The sequence below is a fragment of the Ranitomeya variabilis genome, chromosome 6 (genome assembly GCF_051348905.1).
Source record: "Ranitomeya variabilis isolate aRanVar5 chromosome 6, aRanVar5.hap1, whole genome shotgun sequence".
Classification (NCBI taxonomy): domain Eukaryota; kingdom Metazoa; phylum Chordata; class Amphibia; order Anura; family Dendrobatidae; genus Ranitomeya; species Ranitomeya variabilis.
Genome location: NC_135237.1, coordinates 278,861,575 through 278,883,778, shown reverse-complemented (window position 1 = coordinate 278,883,778; position 22,204 = coordinate 278,861,575). Strand labels below are relative to the sequence as shown.

Sequence of the window (22,204 nt, the reverse complement as noted above, 5' to 3'; positions counted from 1 at the left end):
CGCCGCACAACGGGGGCAGCGGATGCAGTTTTTCAATGCATCCGCTGCCCCATTGTAAGGTCCGGGGGGGAGGGGGCGGAGTTCCGGCCGAGCATGCGCGGTCAGAAATGGCGGACCGTCGGCACAAAAAAAGTTACATGTAGCATTTTTTTGTGCCGACGGTCCGCCAAAACACGACGCATCGGTCATACGACGGATGCGACATGTGGCAATCCGTCGCAATGCGTCGCTAATGCAAGTCAATGGAGAAAAAACGCATCCTGCAAGCACTTTTGCAGGATGCGTTTTTTCTCCAAAACGACGCATTGTGACGGAGGCCAAACTACGCTAGTGTGAAAGTAGCCTTAGGTATCAGGAAAGCAGTACGCCCATAAGTGAACCCATTTTACAAACTATACCTCTTAATGAAATCATCTAGGGGTGCAGTGAGCATATTGACACCACATGTTTTTCACAAAATATAATGTCATTAGGAGGTGAAGAAAAAAAAATAATTTTTACCACCATAACTTTGTTTTAGCTCCAGATTTTACATTTTCACAAGGGGAAATATAGCGAATCTTCCACCAGATGTTCTGTCGGACTCACTTATTTCAGAGATTTACATGGAAACTCTGGTGTAAGTGCTCAGAGTCGAGTGCAGGATAAATGTTTATTTATTTTTATGCCATTCACTGTGAGGTACTTGTGGGTAGATTACTTTATTCTTCGTTTCAAACACATAAAAAGAAGGCTGACAGCACTCACTAAGTTAGGACGCTTGCTCTTGATCCAAGGAACTCACTTGGAAAATAACAGCAATCAAAAGAAAGTAAGAACAGCATCCAATCCAGGAGAAGAAGTTGAAAAAAAAATTATTCCGCCACGATGCGATACAAAGATCTACTGCTGGTCGAAACATTGTATTTAGTGATGAGCAAATATGCTCTTTACTCGAGATTTCTCGAGCATGCTCGGGGGTCCTCCGAGTATTTTTTAGTGCTCGGAGATTTAGTTTTTCTTGCCGCAGCTGAATGATTTACATCTGTTAGCCACCATAATTACATGTGGGGGTTGCCTGGTTGCTAGGGAATCCCCACATGTACTTATGCTGGCTATCAGATGTAAATCATTCAGCTGCGGCAAGAAAAAATAAATCTCCGAGCACTAAAAAATACTCGGAGGACCCCCGAGCATGCTCGAGAAATCTCGAGTAACGAGTATATTCGCTCATCACTAATTGTATCGCATCATGGCAGAATAAAGCTTTTTTTTTAACTTCTTCACCTGGATTGGACGTTGTTCTTACCTTCTTTTGACTTTATTCTTTGGGTCAGTGCGATTACAGCAATATAAGATTTATTTCATTTTTTTAAGTTTGGCTGCTATCACACACTAAAATATCTTTTTTTTTTTTTTACTAAAACAAGTTTTTGCATCACTATGTTTTGAGAACTAAATCTTTTCTATTTTTCTGAGGACTTTGCTTTTTAGGGGATGAGTTGACATTTTTATTGATATCGTTTTTGGGTACATAACTTTTTTGATCGCTTTCTATTCTGATTTTTGTGAGGAAGAATGAACAAAAACAAGCAACTCAGATTTATTTATTTCACAATAAGAACAATGTTATAGAAAAAATATTGTTTTTGCATAGCTATACTCTAAGAGCTATAACTTTTTTATTTTTCCACTGATGGAGCTACGGTATATGGCAATTTATTTTTTGATATTTGAAGTTGACATTTTCAGCTATACCATTTGTATTTATATTTATCTTTTTGATTGTGTTTTATTCCACTTTTTTTCTAGCACTATGATCAAGAACCATAGTTTTTGCCCCTTTTTTATACGGCGTTCCCTGTAGCAGGGCCAGACTGGCCATCGGGCAGTTCTGGCAAATGCCAGAAGGGCCGGTGGCAGTCGTGGGCTGCTCGCAAGCGCCGACTCCCCCCCCCGACTCACCCCCCCGCCGACTCACCCCCCCCACCGCCGGCGCCTTCAACTATACCGGCATCTATAACGCCGGTACAGTTGAATGCAATGATTGAGGAGAGAGCGTCTGCTGACGCTCCCTCTCCCATCATTTCCCGGTCTGCCTGGCACTGACACTGCGGGTGCACGATGACGTCATATTATCGCGCACCTGCTGTGTGACCAGGCAGACTGCAGCTGCTGAGAACGGAGCCAGGAGCAGCGCAGGGCATGAGGATAGATGAGTGTTTTTGTTTTTTGTTTTAAATATATCACTGAGTGATAACTGGATTGTAGGGCTATTGGGGGGGGGGCTGCATTACATTCTATGGGGGCTGTGCTGTATTACATTCTATGGGAGCTGTGCTGCGTTACATTCTATGGGGGCTGTGCTGCATTACATTCTATGGGTGGCTGTGCTGTATTACATTCTATGGGAGCTGGCTATGTTACATTCTATGGTGGCTGTGCTGCATTACATTCTATGGGGGCTGTGCTGCATTACATTGTATGGGGGCTGTGCTGCATTACATTCTGTGGGGGCTGTGCTGTATTACATTCTATGGGGGCTGTGCTGTATTGCATTCTATGGGGGCTGTGCTGTATTACATTCTATGGGGGCTGTGCTTCATTACATTCTATGGGGGCTGGCTGTATTACATTCTATGGGGCTGTGCTGCATTACATTCTATGGGGGCTGGCTGCATTACATTCTATGGGGCTGGCTGCATTACATTCTATGGGGGCTGTGCTGTATTACATTCTATGGGGGCTGGGTGCATTACATTCTATGGGGGCTGGCTGCATTACTTTCTATGGGTGGCTGACCACATTACATTCTATGGGGGAGGGCTGTATTACATTTTATGGGGTGCTGTATTATATTCTATGGAGGGGCTACATTATATTCTATGGGGCTGCATTATGCTCTATGAGGGGGCTACCATATTATATATGCAGGGGCTGCATTATACTATATGAGGGGGCTGCATTATATTCTCTGGGGGATTACATTATACTCAGGGGGCTACAATATATTCTGTGGGGTGGCTTCATTATACTCTGGGGTGGCATCATTATACTATATGTGGGCTGCATTATACTGTATTGAGGACTATGGGGAATACATTATAATATATGAAGAACTATGGGGTGCATTATACTATGGGAAGTGAATTGTACTACATGGATGACAATGGCGGGGCATTATACTATATGGAGCACTATGAGGAATGTATTATACTATTTGGAGGACTGAGGAATGTATTATACTATTTGGAGGACTGAGGAGTGTATTATACTATATGGAGGATTTTCAGTGTATTTTAATATATGGAGGTCTATGAGGAGTGCATTATACTATATGGAGGACTATGGAGTGTATAATACTATATGGAGGACTGATGAGTGTATTATACTATATGGAGGACTGAGGAGTGTATTATACTATATGGAGGACTGTGGTGCACATTATAGTATATGGAGGACTGTGGGGTGTATTATACTAAACAAGCAAAATGTTGCCTATTCATCGAGTGATTGGATTGTTTATGTGGGAACAAAAATCCTTGTTCTCAGCAGCACATCGCCGGTGTAAACTGTAGTTGTGCTGCTGAAAACATGATACTGTATGGGGACAGATTGATCTAATTGTGATTGTTCTGTTCCCTTCATTCTTTCTCAGTTGGTGTAAAGAGGCCGGGAAACAAGCAAATGACTTCAGTATTGTTGGTCACACTCGTTTAGCGGCCTGAGATCAGCACATGTAAATACAGCAGAAATGCTTCGCAGGGAGACCAGGCAAGGATGATGACAGTTGTGGTTAGCACCCGGCGACTGGGAATAGCGCTAACTCTACTGCTTTTCCCAGCTGCCAGAGCATTTAATTCTGGTATGTGTAATGATTTTTAGGGTTGATGTCAGCTGCGTAATGTCAGCTGCTATCAATCCCTGGTGTAAGTAATGGAGTGGTGTCTATCAGGCACCCCCACTGCTAGCCCAGAACTGGCAAGACCCAGCGACTCTGAAGAGCGGTAACGGTAGTAACAATACCGATCTTCACAGTTGCCGAGCTCAGCGCAACACCCGGAATTATGGGTTGAACTAGATGGACTTAAAGTTTTCCTTCAACCTAAATAACTATGTATGTAACTATGGAATATCTGAAGAGAGGTGACATTACTGATGTCACCGCTCTTCAGAGTCACGTGCTGCGCAGCGGAACCAAAAGTGGCTGTAGGCAAAGTTTATGGAGCATCAGAATGAGGTTCCATAGCCTTTGGTCATCTCAATCCCTTCATTATCTACGAGATCCAGTTATGTAGGTAAAGTAGCGGCTTTTCTTGGTACTGCAACTAAAAGCAATAAATAGGACTGAGCTGTAATGCTGTATACAGCATTATATGTTATATAGTCGTGTTACACTCCCCTCACTGCTTGTAACCTAAAAGTTTACACATATATTATACAGTCACCATGTGACAAGTGGGTCTGTGTACCTTCAAATGCCAGGGCTGAATTTTAGTCCCAGTCCGGCCCTGCCCTGTGGGTATTAACTAATGTGACAGTTTTATAGATTGGGTCGCTCTTGATGCGGCGATACCAAATATGTGTACTTTTTTGCCTATTTTTGTTTTTACATAAATATGAGTATTTAATGGTGTAATATAATTTGTTCTTCATTTTTTTTTGTTTGCTTTTTTATTTTTTCCCATCTTTTTAATTTTTTTAATTTTTTTACTTAGTCATTCTATGGAACATTAACTTTTATTAGTCTAATCACTGGTCTCATACATTGCAATGCACCACCACTACAATGCATGAGACCTGTGATATTACATAGGCAGATCATCTTTTACAACCTGCTTATGGCTGGCTCTAACTGGTCATCATGCCTGGCACAACAGGAGGTTATTGTTTTGCCTCCAGGTGCCATGACAACCATCGTCTCCCCTTGATTTCATCGTGGAGGTGCCAATGGGGGTGAAAGAGAGGAGCCCCTCCCTATCAAATTGTTCCAAATGCCTCAATCGATATCAAATGTGGCATCTGGAGGTTAAGTCAACCAGGGGCATTGCGAGCATCGGTCCTGGCTTTTACGGTAGGAGCTATTCTGTAATTAGAGTTGAGCTACTGGCAGTGATTGTACACTGAAGTGCTGATATTTCAGCACTCACCACCAATCACATGCTGGGATCGGTCAGTCAGATTGACTGAACGATAACAGCAATCGGAGATTGGAGACTGTTGAAATTTCTGGCCATACCGGACAGCTGTCAGTGACCGCATTTGGCACATAGCTTTCACTGTGTGTTCTCATACAGTGACAGCTTAAAGACATGATGGGTGTAACATGTCAACTGACTCCTGCTCAGGATGTGTTATACCCATCATTGGTCGTTAAGGGGCTAATCTTGACAGACTCTGTTTATGGAAATGCAGGCCCAAGCTTGCAAGGAACCTCCGCCATGTTTTAGTGTTGCCTGCAGACTTTCATTATTGTACTGATCTTCAACATTTTGTCCATCAAACTGCCTCCTGTTATCACCAACTATTTTGAATTCTGACTCATCAGTCTAGCTTACCTTCTACCACTTTTCTGTATGCTAGTTTCTATGTAGTCATGCATGATTGAGTCACTTTGTTTTGATTCCATGTGTAAATTTTTGGGCACAGTTCTTCCATGAAGACCATTTATAGACATACCGGTACTTTTCAGAACAGTAAATGGGTGTAGCTAGGACCAACTGATTTCTTCCATATCTGAGCTGATTGCACTTCTGGACATCTTCCTATTTCAAAAGAAAGTAATTATATGTGTCTTTTATCTGCTGTACTAAGTTTCTTTGGCTGACAATTGCATCTTCAGTCTGCAATAATGCCCATTTATTCATGCTTCTTCCAAACAGCTTGAACGGCACATCTTTAAACTAAGTCTGCTTTCAAATATTTTCCTTGGGGAGACCTTGCTGATGCAGAATAACTACCTTGTGTCTTATTGCTTTACTCCATCTTGCCATGGCGTGTGACCAGTAACATGAAACTATCTTCCATGTCACCTTTGTAGCCGAATTTTGTTGTTCCTCCTCAGTTTGAAGCCTAATACAGTACTGTTTCTTCTTCAGTTCATAACTTGGTTTCAACCTACAAATGAAAATAACATTCCCAGTGTAATGAAGAAACGGCATACATATATAATGTTCTTAACTATTTTTATTTTTTTTCCTTTTCTTTCAGTTGTCTTTTGCTGCAACAACTCCAGTGCTGGCAGATAAAAAAAAATATCCCTACTTTTTCCGGACTGTTCCTTCAGATAATGCTGTCAATCCAGCCATAGTAAAATTTCTCAAACACTTCAAATGGCAACGAGTGGGAACATTAACTCAAGACATACAACGATTTTCAGAGGTAAGTGAAAGCATTGTGTGGCTATATAATCATGAGCATATTATCTACTGTGAAAGCCATAATATAATATCTAATTTACTCTTAGTAATAATGTCTTGATGGAGTACGTAATGCTGACCAGTTTAACCATAGAATACCAGTAAAGTGCTTCTACTAATAGTTTTACGATATTGGGAAATATGTACAGTATATGAGGCGTCTGTCATGTTGACCGTGTGTGATGTACATCCTGGATTTGTTGACATTCTTGTACGGAGTGTATCACTTCACGTATTCCTTCTTTAGTGCTAATGGACACAATCAACTCATGTTGACTTAACCACAGCTTCTAAAACATTTATCTGCGTAATCTTAGTGAAGTAAATGTGGTTTCACATGTACCTTAAGAGGCTTGGTGAACATCCTTGCTACATTGACTTTTTAACCGCAATGATCTAATTTCTACTTTTTTGCTACTTCTCTAACTCATATCATATTGGTAGTATATATAAATATATTTTTTCATTGAATATGCAACAAAAAATAATTGTACTCATCCATGTAACCTTTCTTGAAGTTAAAATGTAACTAATCTATAGAGACTCATGTGACACCCACCAGGGCCGTGAGGTACTCGGAACCGGGTCGGACAGTTCTTTGGGGAAGTCACAGGGCCGTGACTCGACTCTGTGGCCCTGGGCATGCAATAAAAATCCTGCAAGGGAAAAAGTTATATGGGATTGATTCATGATGCCACCCCTGGTGTTCGGCAAGGGATGGCCGACACTGCGGCTTAGGTCCACTGGGGCCAATGGTGACGCAGAAAAGAGGGTACAGCTCCCAGCAGCAGACATGTGCTGCATCCAAAGCGCTGCCTAATACTTAATGTCTGTACATACCCTAAATGGTGAAAAAAAATCCAAAGTTTGTTAACAACAAAAAAAATGGCGCCATTTTCGAGACCTGTAGCGTCTCCATTTTTCATGATCTGGGGCTGGGTGAGGGCTTACTTTTTGTGTGCCAAGCTGATGTTTTCATTGATACCATTTTGATGTAGATACAATATTTTGTTCATTTGTTATTGCATTTTATTGCAATGAAGCGGCGGTGACCAAAAAATTGTAATTCTGCCGGTTTTAATATTTTTCTCGTTATGTCGTTTATCGATCGGGTTTATTCTTTTTTTATATTAACTAGTGGGACAGTGTTATAGAGCGGGTCATTACGGATGCAGTGATACCAAATATGTGTACTTATATTGGTTTTTTTTTTACATAAATAAATGTATTTATTGGAAATATATATTTTTTTGTTATTTGGGGATTGTTTAAAATTATTTTTTAATTTTGTTATTTTAATTTTTTTTTCCTTTTTTGCATTGTCCCATCCTAGGACATCACTGTATAGTATCAGATTGCTGATCTAATACTCTGCAATGCTTCTGCACTGCAGAGTATCACATCAGTATCTGACAGGCAGGGAAGGAGGTATGTTTCACAAACCACCTTCTCTGCAGGACCCTGAAGTACCGCGCTGCCATCTTGGGGCCAGAGGTCTCCATTAAGACCATCAGAACAACGCGATCGCATCAAAATGTTCTGATGAGAGCACTCAGGGAGTCAATAGTGACAGCGGCTTCAGAGGGGTTAAACACCCGTGATCGGTGCTAGCAACGATTGGGGCCATTGCTGCGAGGTTTCAGCTCTCACACAGAGCTCACACTTACACCTGATCACCTCGGCACTCAGCGTAAGGCCACGCGATTGGTGCGCCGTACCTCTACTATGGTTTGCGTGAACGCAGCTCCTGCAAAGCAGTATATGTATGGTACATGTCAGGAAGGGGTTAAAATATTTTTACAATCTTTTTTTCTATTTTCTACTTTTTTGTTTAGCCTTTCTAGGGGACTTTAACCTGTAATCATTTGATCGATTATATTAAATACTGCAATACCATAGTGTTGTAATATATTGCATAAATCGCTGTCTCCGTTGTAGCTCATCCCATACTTAAGGAGTGCCAAGATGCCCAATTCTCTGGTCACCCTTTAGTCCCCCATAATCACACTATTTATCTGCCGCTGTTACCGATTAACAGGAGTATTTAAATAATTAAACAATAGCAATCGGGACTAGCACTGATTGCTACTGTTACAGACAAATGGCGGTTACATATTATAGCCAGCATTTGTCGTGTATGGAGAGGGCACAGCTCCTGAGCCCGCTCCATATGAGGACCGTGATATACATGCCATGCAGGGGGCCTAAAGGGGTTAAAATATAACAAAAAACATTGTGTAAAGGATGGTAGCAGAGCTTCATCTCTAAGTCATTCTTATCAATATTGGAATATATCAGAAATCTCAGTCTTGGGGACAATGCTGCTAACACAAGAGATAGCTCAAATTAAAATTTTAATATACTGCAGTACTTTGGATGATCCCAAGTTTGCTATTCTATAACCTGAAAGTAATCATCAAAAAAGATAATTACATAGAAAATGAAGAAAAGGCTTACCAAGAGACTCATTAACCCATTCTGCACAGTCCATAGTGGTAAAGCCACATATTATAGATCCTTGCATAATTCTATAGTTTGGGAGAACTGAGATTCCCGCATGTGTGATATCACAAAGCACTTTTCCAACTTTAGCTCAACTTTTGATTACGTTCTTTCTTGAATGATATGTCAGAAAGGAAAGAAATCTGCGAAGGTCATGAGAAGCTACGTTTTCTTCATCAATATTTGGAATAGCATGAATACAATAACACTAGACAAAACATATAACAATAACCTTCTAGTGTTACATCCACATATGATAATGCCTGAGTGTGCAAACCATCTGCCATGACTAGTTCTCATTAGGACTCTCTTATGATCAACATCTGGTGGGATTAGAGGCTCCTTTGAATGACAAAAGGATTTACTATTCTGTACTTACATGTAGCTTTATCACCAGAGAAAGCAACTAAAATATGAATGAAAATAGAATTCTGTATTGTTTATACTGTGTTAATGTTTAAGGAAAGTAGTTCTCCAAAATATATTTTATGGTGATGAACAGCAAAATATCTTTGTAAGCAACGGTGACATTAAAGGATTTATAATCTTTTATCTTCTTCATTAATGGCCAATTATTAAAAAAATGGTAAAAAAATATTCTCACATTTTTGTGTGCTTTGTAGAATAATCTCTTTCTGCAGATACTATAGGATATTATTACATGTTTTTTAATATGCTGCCATAGCCCACCAATGTATTCACTATGGAAGGTGTTGGCATATTCATGTATAATGTTTTTATATATGTATTGATATTGGGAATATATTAAATATACTTATAAATTCTGCATTCTTTTATTATTCTGGTAACCAACACTCTAATTAGCAAAGTCTCCATCCCTATTAGCATAGTAACTCCTGTCTTGAGAATGGCTATTGTTGGTGAGTCATGTAATGTGACACATCCATCAGCGACCTTTACTGAGATTCATTGCACATGTGCTAGTTCTCTAGGCATCCAGGGACTGGCTAGGTGTAGACAAGTGTTGGGGTAATGGTTCAAATGTGTCGAAGAGGTGAAATAAAATAAATGGAGGGGCAAGAAGTGCAAATAGTGACAAAGGAGTATAAAGAATTAAAAGTGCATTTACTTGGTAAGGTTGTGATAGTCACAACTCCTATAGAAAGCATGTGAAGGCTGGCTGCAGGACCACCAATTGGATATAATGCATTAGAGTGAAGAAAGCAATAATTAAGAATCTGCGCTGCCAAAGATCCAAATTGTGATCATACAGTGGCTATGGAAAGTATTTATACCCCTTTAAAATTTTCACTCTTTGTTTCATTGCAGATATTTAGTAAATTCATAAAAGTTTTTCCCATTAATGTGCACTCTACACCCCATCTTGACTTAAAAAAACAGAAATGTAGTAATTTTTGCAAATGTATTAAAAAGAAAAACTGAAACATCACATGGTCATAAGTATTCAGATCCTTTGCTCAGTATTGAGTAGAAGCAAACTTTTGAGCTAGTACAACCATGAGTCTTCTTGGGAATGATGCAACAAGTTTTTCACACCTCGATTTGGGGATTCTCTGCTATTCTTCCTTGCAGATCCTCTCCAGTTCCGTCAGGTTGGATGGTGAACGTTGGTGGACAGCCATTTTCAGGTCTCTCCAGAGATGCTCAATTGGGTTTAGGTCAGGGCTCTGGCTGGGCCAGTCAAGAATGGTCACAGAGTTGTTCTGAAGCCACCCCTTTGTTATTTTAGCTGTGTGCTTAGGGTCATTGTCTTGTTGGAAGGTGAACCTTTGGCCAAGTCTGAGGTCCAGAGTACTCTGGAAGAGATTTTCATACAGGATATCTCTGTACTTGGATGCATTCATGTTTCCTTGAATGACAACCAGTTGTCCTGTCCCTGCAGCTGAAAAACTCCCCCATAGCATGATGATTCACTGTTGGGATTGTATTGGGCAGGTGATGAGCATTGCCCGGTTTTCTCCACACATACCGCTTAGAATTGTCACAAAAATGTCTATCTTCGTCTCATCAAACCAGAGAATCTTATGTCTCATAGTCTGGGAGTCCTTCATGTGTTTTTTAGCAAACTCTATGCAGGTATTCTTATGTCCTGCACTGAGGAGAGGCTTCCATCGGGCCACTCTGCCATAAAGGCCCCACTGGTGGAGGGCTGCAGTGATAGTTGACTTTGTGGAACTTTCTCCCATCTCCCTACTGCATCTCTGGAGCTCAACCACAGTGATTTTGGGGTTCTTATTTATCTCTCTCACCAAGGCTCTTCTCCCATGATTGCTCAGTTTGGCTGGACGACCAGGTCTAGGAAGACTTCTGGTGGTCCCAAACTTCTTAAATGTGACTTAAATATGAGTGTCTGAGCAAAGGTTATGAATACTTATGGCCATGTGATATTTCAGTTTTCCTTTTTCAATAAATTTGCAAAAATCACTACATTTTTTTCAGTCAAGATGGAGTGCAGAGTGTACGTTAATGTGAAAAAATGAACTTTTTTGAATTTACCAAATGGCTGCAATGAAACAGAGTGAAAAATGTAAAGGGGTCTAAATACTTTCCGTACCCACTGTAGACAAAGATGAGGAATGGATGTGGTTTATTTCATCAACATGTTTTAAAGTTTTCAAACCGCTTCATCGAGACAAAATCACAATAAACTGAGGGGTGTAAAAACCTTGAAATGCGTTGACTAAATAAGCCGCATCCATATCTCATTTTTATCTATGGTCGTACTTTGGACCTTTGGCAGCGCGGATTCTTAACCACCACTTTCCTCACTCAATTGAAAACGTCAAATTTGCAGAATATAAAGCTATTAAGATTTAATAGGGAATAATTGAATATCAAAGAGTACTGAAATTTCTTCCCAGATTATGTAACAATATACTGTATGTTAGAATATCTAAATAAATTAGGCAAAATAATGTCCATTGTATGACCATGTATTATGAAGTGATCTCCTAATGCCAATAAGCATAACCATTTCTTTCTCAAGCAATGCCCATATCATGCTTAACTATGCTCATGTCAAATGACCAACACACTGATTGAGAAATTATAGCTGTTTCTTTCAATGTACTGTCATTTTCATAAAAGTAATTGGATGAAATAGCATAATTATTCATTGAAATATTAATTCTAATACTTTGATGCAGATAGCTTGCATTCCCTAGTCCATTAACATCACCAAGTTTCCTTACTTGAGTTGCTGTGCCTTTCCTTTCCTGCAGACATCTGCTCATTTTTTGAGTCTTTTGTTTTGTCTTCAGTAAATGCATACTTATTCAGGTTGAGGTTAGGTTACTAACTAAGCCATTGAAAAATATTCCAACGTTTTTACATGTTTTGGTCAATCATTCATCTGTGCTATGAAGTACTATCAGTTTGATAGCCTTTAACCAAAACTGAGCAGAATATATACAGTGCTCGGCATAAATGAGTACACCCGCTTTGAAAAGTAAGATTTTAATTAGTAACTGATTACACACCACATAAAATATATCCACATCTAGTATTTTGTATGACCTCCATCATTTTTAAGGATACCATCAATCTTCTAGGCTTGGAATTAATAACTTGGTGACATTTTGCAATATCTATCTTATTACATTCTTCAAGAACGACCGCTTTTAGAACCTAGATGTAGAGCGATGTTCAACATGTCTCTTTGGAACTTTCCATATGTATTCAATTTGGTTCACATCAGAATATTTACTTGGCCACTGAACCTCTTTCACCCAGTTTTTTAGAAATGAAACATGTGTGTCTTTGATTATTGTCATGTTGGAAAAGTGCATGTCTACTAAGTGCATGGAGTGATGGTAGCATCTTCTATTTCAGTTTAGAGCAGTACATCTGTGAATTCATGATACCATAAATGAAATGTAGATCCCTGTTGTGAATTCTGCTTTTGGGCTCCCTCCGGTGGTTGTAGGTGGTAATGCTGTTGCCCCTGAGTTGCAGTCCTGGTCAGGTGTATCTGCTGATTGCAGATCTGACTGGGGTATTTAGGCGTGCAGGATTCATTAGTCCTTGCCAGTTGTCAATTGTTGTTGGGAGGTGTAGGACCTCTGCCTGGTTCCTCCTGCCTTTCTGCCAAATCAGCAAAGATAAGTGTCTGGTTCTTTTTCCCTGTGGCACACATGTTGTGTGCTTCACAATTCAGTGCTATTCTTTGTGTTTTCTTGTCCAGCTTAGATTGTGTCAGTATTTTCTCAGTCTTGCTGGATTCTCTGGAGTGGCAGATATACATTCCATGTCTTTAGTTAGATTGTGGAACTTTTTGTATTATCTGCTGTGGATATTTTTGGAAGGGTTTTAATACTGACCGCCTAGTTATCTGTCCTATCCTTTCCTATTTAGCTAGAGTGGCCTCTTTTGCTAAATCCTGTTTTCTACCTGCGTGTGTCTATTCTTCTCCTACTCACAGTCATTATTCGTGGGGGGCTACCTATCCTTTGAGGGTCTGCTCTGAGGCAAGATAGCATTCCCATTTCCATCTATAGGTGTATTTAGTCCTCCGGCTGTGTCGAGGTGTCTAGGGAGTGTTAGGCACACCCCACAGCTACTTCTAGTTGCAGTGTTAGTTCAGGATTGCGGTCAGTACAGGTTCCACCGACTCCAGAGAAAGTTTCATGCGGCTCCAAGGTCACCAGATCATAACAGTACAACTGGCCCATAATGAGTTAAATGCATCTCAGAAGAAGGGAAGAAAAGTGTTGAGCCTTTTTTTTTCTGTAGTCTGTTTTGTCCTTTTTTCCCTCTTTATTTATGGGTGGCTGAGGAGTCTTGTGCCAGCATGGATGTTCAGGAATTAGCTTCTCGTGTAGACCAGCTTGCTGCTAGGGTACAGGGTATTTCTGATTATATTGTTCAGACTCCAGCTTTAGAACCGAAGATTCCTACTCCTGATTTGTTTTTTGGTGATAGGTCCAAATTTTGGGGGTTTAAAAATAATTGTAAATTGTTTTTTGCTCTGAGACCGCGATCCTCCGGTGATTCCATTCAGCAGGTTAAAATTGTCATCTCCCTGCTGCGTGGTGATCCACAGGATTGGGCATTTTCCCTGGAATCTGGGAATCCGGCCTTGCTTAATGTAGATTCCTTTTTTCAGGCTTTAGGTTTATTATATGATGAACCTAATTCTGTGGATCAAGCGGAGAAAACCTTGTTGGCCCTGTCTCAGGGTCAAGAGGCGGCAGAATTGTTTTGTCAGAAATTTAGAAAATGGTCTGGGTTGACTAAATGGAATGATGATGCTTTGGCGGCAATTTTCAGAAAGGGTCTTTCTGAATCCGTTAAAGATGTTATGGTGGGGTTTCCCACGCCTTCCGGTCTGAGTGATTCTATGTCTCTGGCCATTCAGATTGATCGGTGCTTGCGGGAGTGTAGAACTGTGCGCGCTGTGGCGTCGTTCTCAGAGCCAATTCCTGAGCCAATGCAGTGTGATAGGATTTTGTCTAGAACAGAACGACAAGGATTCAGACGTCAGAATGGGTTGTGTTATTATTGTGGCGATGCTTCTCATGTCATTTCAGTCTGCCCTAAGCGGACAAAGAGGATCGCTAACTTCAGTACTGTACAACCTAAATTTCTGTTATTGGTGTCCTTGATTTGCTCATTGTCATCATTCTCTGTCATGGCGTTTGTGGATTCAGGTGCCGCCTTGAACTTAATGGATTTTGAGTTTGCCAGGCGTTGTGGTTTTCCCTTGCAGCCTTTGCAGAACCCTATTCCTTTAACCCCTTCCCGACCTGTGACAGCGTATGCGTCATGAAAGTCGGTGCCAATCCGACCTGTGACGCATATGCTGTGTCACAGAATGATCGCGTCCCTGCAGATCGGGTGAAGGGGTTAACTCCCATTTTACCCGATCTGCAGAGACAGGGGGAGTGGTACTTCAGCCCAGGGGGGGTGGCTTCACCCCCCCCGTGGCTACCATCGCTCTGATTGGCTGTTGAAAGTGAAACTGCCAATCAGAGCGATTTGTAATATTTCACCTATGAAAATGGTGAAATATTACAATCCAGCCATGGCCGATGCTGCAATAGCATCTGCCATGGCTGGAGACCCCGATCTGCCCCCACCCCACCGATCACCTCCCCAGTCGTCCTTTTTGCCCCGATCTCCGTTCCGCTCCCCTCCTCCCTCCTGTCGGCTCCCCCGGTCCTCCTGTCCGCTCCCCAGGTCCTCCGATCCCCCCCTCGTGTTCCAATCCCACCCCCCCATACTTACCTAGCTCCAATGTCCCTCCCGGTGTCCGGCCGTCTTCTTCATGGGCGCCGCCATCTTGGAAAATGGCGGGCGCATGCGCAGTGCGCCCGCCGAATCTGCCAGCCAGCAGATTCCTTCCTGCACATTTTGGTCGCTGTGATAAGTTCTATCACAGCGATCAAAATAAAAAAAATAGTAAATAAATCCCCCCCCTTTATCACCCCCATAATAAAATATAGAAAATATAATTATTTTTATTGTTTTTCCATTAGGGTTAGGGGTAGGGTTAGGGGTAGGGTTGCACTTAAGGTTGCACTTAGGGTTGCACTTAGGGTTGCACTTAGGGCTAGGGTTGCACTTAGGGTTGCACTTAGGGTTGCACTTAGGGCTAGGGTTGCACTTAGGGTTGCACTTAGGGTTGCACTTAGGGTTGCACTTAGGGCTAGGGTTGCACTTAGGGTTGCACTTAGGGTTGCACTTAGGGCTAGGGTTGCACTTAGGGTTGCACTTAGGGCTAGGATTGCACTTAGGGCTAGGGATGCACTTAGGGCTAGGAATGCACTTAGGGCTAGGGTTGCACTTAGGGCTAGGGTTGCACTTAGGGCTAGGGTTAGAATTAGGGTTAGAATTAGGGTTAGAATTAGGGTTAGGGTTGGAATTAGGGTTAGAATTAGGCTATGTGCACACGGTGCGGATTTGGCTGCGGATCCGCAGCGGATTGGTCGCTGCGGATTCGTATCAGTTTTCCATCACGTTTACAGTACCACGTAAACCTATGGAAAACCAAATCCGCTGTGCCCATGGTGCAGAAAATACAGCGCGGAAACGCTGCGTTGTATTTTCCGCAGCATGTCAATTCTTTGTGCAATTCCGCAGCGTTTTACACCTGCTCCATAATAGGAATCCGCAGGTGAAATCCACACAAAAAACACTGGAAATCCGCGGTAAATCAGCAGGTAAAACTGCGGAAAAATCCACAAAAATCCGCAACGTGAGCACATAGCCTTAGGGTTAGGGTTGGAATTAGGGGTAAGACTAGGGTTAGGGGTGTGTTGGGGTTAGGGTTGTGGTTAGGGTTGGGATTAGAGTTAGGGGTGTGTTGGGGTTAGTGTTGGAGTTAGAATTGAGGGGTTTCCACTTTTTAGGCACATCAGGGGGTCTCCAAACGCGACACGGCGCCACCATTGATTCCAGCCAATCTTGCGTTGAAAAAGTAAAATGGTGCTCTCTCCCTTCCGAGCCCCGACGTGTGCCCAAACAGTGGTTTACCCCCACATATGGGGTACCAGCGTACTCAGGAGAAACTTATCAACAACTTTTGGGGTCCAATTTCTCCTGTAACCCTTGGGAAAATAAAAAATTGTGGGCTAAAAAATTATTTTTGAGGAAAGAAAAATGATTTTTTATTTTCACGGCTCTGCGTTATAAACTTCTGTGAAGCACTTGGGGGTTCAAAGTGCTCACCACACATCTAGATAAGTTCCCTTGGGGGTTTAGTTTCCAAAATGGGGTCACTTGTGGGGGGTTTCTACTGTTTAGGCACATCAGGGGCTCTGCAAACGCAACGTGACGCCCGCAGAGCATTCCATCAAAGTCTGCATTTCAAAACATCACTACTTCACTTCCGAACCCCGACGTGTGCCCAAACAGTGGTTTACCCCCACATATGGGGTATCAGCGTACTCAGGAGAAACTGGACAACAACTCTTGGGGTCAAATTTCTCCTGTTACCCTTGGGAAAATAAAAAAATCAGGACTAAAAAAATGTTTTTTGAGGAAAGAAAACGTATTTATTATTTTCACGGCTCTGCGTTATAAACTTCTGTGAAGCACTTAGGGGTTCAAAGTGCTCACCACACATCTAGATGAGTTCCTTTGGGGGTCTAGTTTCCAAAATGGGGTCACTTGTGGGGGGTTTCTACTGTTTAGGCACATCAGGGGCTCTGCAAATGCAACGTGACGCCCGCAGAGCATTCCATCAAAGTCTGCATTTCAAAACGTCACTACTTCCCTTCCGAACCCCGACATGTGCCCAAACAGTGGTTTACCCCCACATATGGGGTATCAGCGTACTCAGGAGAAACTGGACAACAACTCTTGGGGTCAAATTTCTCCTGTTACCCTTGGGAAAATAAAAAAATCAGGACTAAAAAAATTTTTGTTGAGGAAAGAAAACATATTTATTATTTTCACGGCTCTGCGTTATAAACTTCTGTGAAGCACTTAGGGGTTCAAAGTGCTCACCACACATCTAGATAAGTTCCTTTGGGGGTCTAGTTTCCAAAATGGGGTCACTTGTGGGGGGTTTCTACTGTTTAGGCACATCAGGGGCTCTACAAACGCAACGTGACGCCCGCAGAGCATTCCATCAAAGTCTGCATTTCAAAACGTCACTACTTCCCTTCCGAACCCCGACGTGTGCCCAAACAGTGGTTTACCCCCACATATGGGGTATCAGCGTACTCAGGAGAAACTGGACAACAACTATTGGGGTCAAATTTCCCCTGTTACCCTTTGGAAAATAAAAAATTCAGGGCTAAAAAAAATTTTTTGAGAAAAGAAATTTTTTATTTTATTTTCATGGCTCTGCGTTATAAACTTCTGTTAAGCACTTGGGGGTTCAAAGTGCTCACCACACATCTAGATTAGTTCCTTGGGAGGTCTAGTTTCCAAAATGGGGGCACTTATGGGGAAGCTCCAATGTTTAGGCACACAGGGGCTCTCCAAACGCGACATGGTGTCCGCTAATGCTTGGAGCTAATTTTCCATTCAAAAAGCCAAATGGCTTCCCTTCCAAGCCCTGCCGTGCACCCAAACAGTGGTTTACCCCCACATATGGGGTATCATCGTACTCAGGACAAACTGGACAACAACATTTGGGGTCCAGTTTCTCCTGTTACCCTTGGGAAAATAAAAAATTCTGGGCTAAAAATCATTTTTGAGGAAAGAAAAATTATTTTTTATTTTCACGGCTCTGCGTTATAAACTTCTGTGAAGCACTTGTTGGTTTAAAGTGCTCACTATGCATCTAGATAAGTTCCTCGGGGGGTCTAGTTTCCAAAATGGGGACACTTGTGGGGGAGCTCCAATGTTTAGGCACACAGGGGCTCTCCAAACGCGACATGGTGTCCGCTAACGATTGGAGCTAATTTTCCATTCAAAAAGTCAAATGGCGCGCCTTCCCTTCCGAGCCTTGCCATGCGCCCAAACAGTGGTTTTAACCCCACATATGAGGTATCGGCATACTCAGGAGAAATTGCCCAACAAATTTTAGGATCCATTTTATCCTGTCGCCCATGTGAAAATTTTAAAAATTGAGGCTAAAAGAATTTTTTTGTGAAAAAAAAGTACTTTTTCATTTTTACGGATCAATTTGTGAAGCACCTGGGGGTTTAAAGTGCTCACTATGCATCTAGATAAGATCCTTGGGGGGTCTCCTTTCCAAAATGGGGTCACTTGTTGGGAAGCTCCAATGTTTAGGCACACAGGGGCTCTCCAAACGCGACATGGTGTCCGCTAACGATGGAGATAATTTTTCATTCAAAAAGTCAAATGGCGCTCCTTCCCTTCCGAGCCTTACCTTGTGCCCAAACAGTGGTTTACCCCCACATGTGAGGTATCAGTGTACTCAGGAGAAATTGCCCAATAAATTTTAGGATCCATTTTATCCTGTTGCCCATGTGAAAATTAAAAAATTGAGGCTAAAATATTTTTTTTGTGAAAAAAAAGTACTTTTTCATTTTTACGGATCAATTTGTGAAGCACCTGGGGGTTTAAAGTGCTCACTATGCATCTAGATAAGTTCCTTGGGGCATCTAGTTTCCAAAATGGGGTCACTTGTGGGGGAGCTCCAATGTTTAGGCACACGGGGGCTCTCCAAACGCAACATGGTGTCCGCTAAAGATTGGAGCCAATTTTTCATTCAAAAAGTCAAATGGCGCTCCTTCCCTTCCGAGTTCTGCCGTGCGCCCAAACAGTGGTTTACCCCCACATATGAGGTATCAGCGTACTCAGAACAAATTGGACAACAACTTTCGTGGTCCAGTTTCTCCTTTTACCCTTGGGAAAATAAAAAAATTGTTGCTAAAAGATCATTTTTGTGACTAAAAAGTTAAATGTTCATTTTTTCCTTCCATGTTGCTTCTGCTGCTGTGAAACACCTGAAGGGTTAATAAACTTCTTGAATGTGGTTTTGAGCACCTTGAGGGGTGCAGTTTTTAGAATGGTGTCACTTTTGGGTATTTTCAGCCATATAGAACCCTCAAATTGACTTCAAATGTGAGGTGGTCCCTAAAAAAAATGGTTTTGTAAATTTTGTTGTAAAAATGAGAAATCACTGGTCAAATTTTAACCCTTATAACTTCCTAGCAAAAAAAAATGTTGTTTCCAAAATTGTGCTGATGTAAAGTAGACATGTGGGAAATGTTATTTATTAGCTATTTTGTGTCACATAACTCTCTGGTTTAATAGAATAAAAATTCAAAATGTGAAAATTGCAAAATTTTCAAAATTTTCGCCAAATTTCCATTTTTTTCACAAATAAACGCAGAAATTATCGACCTAAATTTACCACTAACATGAAGCCCAATATGTCACGAAAAAACATTCTCAGAATCGCTAGGATCCGTTGAAGCGTTCCCGAGTTATTACATCATAAAGGGACACTGGTCAGAATTGCAAGAAACGGCAAGGTCATTAAGGCCAAAATAGGCTGGGTCATGAAGGGGTTAAGGGGGATTGATGCTACACCTTTGGCTAAAAATAAGCCTCAGTTTTGGACACAGGTGACCATGCACATGGCGCCAGCCCATCAGGAAGATTGTTGATTTCTGGTGTTGCATAATTTGCATGATGTTATCGTGCTGGGTTTCCCGTGGTTGCAGCTACATAATCCTGTATTGGATTGGAAATCTATGTCTGTGACTAGTTGGGGTTGTCAGGGGGTTCATAATGATGTTCCTTTGATGTCAATCTCCTCTTCTTCCTCTTCTGAAATTCCAGAGTTTTTGTCTGATTTTCAGGATGTATTCTATGACCCCAAGTCCAGTTCCCTTCCACTGCACAGGGACTGTGATTGTGCTATTGACTTGATTCCAGGCAGTAAGTTTCCTAAGGGTCGACTTTTCAACCTGTCTGTGCCTGAACATACCGCTATGCGGAGTTATGTTAAGGAGTCTTTGGAGAAAGGGCATATTCGGCCATCTTCTTCACCGTTAGGAGCAGGTTTTTTTTTTGTTGCTAAGAAAGATGGCTCCTTGAGACCTTGTATTGATTATCGCCTCTTGAATAAGATCACGGTCAAGTTTCAATACCCTTTACCTTTGCTTTCCGATTTGTTTGCTAGGATTAAGGGGGCTAGTTGGTTTACTAAGAATGACCTTCGGGGGGCATATAATCTTGTTCGTATTAAATAGGGTGATGAATGGAAAACTGCGTTTAATACGCCTGAAGGCCATTTTGAATACCTTGTGATGCCATTCAGGCTCACTAACGCTCCATCTGTTTTTTAATCCTTCATGCATGATATCTTCCAGACTTATATTGATACATTTTTGACTGTATATTTGGACGATATTTTGATTTTTTCCGATGATTGGAAGTCTCATGTGGAACAGGTCAGGATGGTATTTCAGATCCTTCGTGACAATGCTTTGTTTGTGAAGGGGTCTAAGTGTCTCTTTGGGGTGCAGAAGGTTTCTTTTTTGGGCTTTTGTTTTTTCTCCCTCATCTATGGAGATGGATCCGGTTAAGGTTCAGGGCATTCATGATTGGATTCAACCCACATCCGTGAAGAGCCTTCAGAAATTTTGGGGTTTTGCAAATTTTTATCGCCGTTTCATTGCTAACTTCTCCAGCGTGGTTAAACCCTTGACTGATTTGACTAAAAAAGGCGCTGATGTGGCGAATTGGTCCTCTGCGGCTGTCTCTGCCTTTCAGGAGCTTAAACGCCGATTTAGTTCTGCTCCGGTGTTGCGCCAACCAGATGTTTCTCTTCCGTTTCAGGTTGAGATTGATGCTTCTGAGATTGGGGCAGGGGCCGTTTTGTCTCAGAGGGATTCTGTTGGTTCTTTGATGAAACCGTGTGCCTTCTTCTCCCGCAAGTTTTTGCCTGCTGAATGCAATTATGATGTCGGCAATCGGGAGTTGTTGGCTATGAAGTGGGCGTTTGAGGAGTGGCGACATTGGCTTGAGGGAGCTAAGCACCGTATTGTGGTCCTGACCGATCATAAGAATTTGATTTACCTCGCGTCTGCCAAACGGCTGAGTCCTAGACAGGCTCAATGGTCCTTGTTTTTTTCCCGTTTTGATTTCGTATCTTCTGGGTTCTAAGAATATTAAGGCTGATGCCCTTTCTAGGAGTTTTTTGCCTGATTCTCCGGAGGCCCTTGAACCGGTCGGCATTCTGAAAGAAGGGGTGGTCCTTTCTGCCATTTCCCCTGATTTACGGTGGGTTCTTCAGGAATTTCAGGCTGATAGACCTGACCGCTGTCCTGTGGGGAAATTGTTTGTTCCTGACAGATGGACTAGTAGAGTGATTTCTGAGGTTCACTGTTCTGTATTGGCTGGTCATCCTGGTATTTTTGGTACCAGAGATTTGGTTGGTAGGTCCTTTTGGTGACCTTCGTTGTCACGTGATGTGCGTTCTTTTGTGCAGTCCTGTGGGACTTGTGCGCGGGCCAAGCCTTGTTGTTCCCATGCTAGTGGGTTACTTTTGCCATTGCCGGTCCCTGAGAGGCCCTGGACGCATATTTCTATGGATTTTATTTCTGATCTTCCGGTTTCCCAGAGGATGTCGGTTATCTGGGTTGTTTGTGACCGGTTTTCTAAGATGGTTCATTTGGTGCCTTTGCCTAAATTGCCTTCCTCTTCAGAGTTGGTTCCGTTGTTTTTTCAGCATGTGGTTCGTTTGCATGGTATTCCGGAGAATATTGTGTCCGACAGAGGTTTCCAGTTTGTTTCTAGGTTTTGGCGGGCCTTTTGTGCTAGGCTGGGCATTAATTTGTCTTTTTCTTCTGCATTCCATCCTCAGACAAATGGCCAGACCGAGCGAACTAATCAGACTTTGGAGACTTATTTGAGATGCTTTGTGTCTGCCGATCAGGATGATTGGGTGGCCT

The 22,204-nt window shown here is 42.0% G+C and overlaps 1 protein-coding gene across 1 annotated transcript in view; it reads left to right on the top strand.

Annotated features, from left to right (window-relative positions):
• Positions 1-22,204, top strand: part of GABBR2 (gamma-aminobutyric acid type B receptor subunit 2) — a 1,202,616-nt gene that overhangs the window by 453,181 nt on the left and 727,231 nt on the right. Inside the window, exon 3 of the mRNA XM_077269688.1 lies at positions 6,190-6,360. Within this exon, the coding sequence (XP_077125803.1) occupies positions 6,190-6,360 (171 nt within the window). The remainder of the gene's footprint in view (positions 1-6,189; positions 6,361-22,204) is intronic.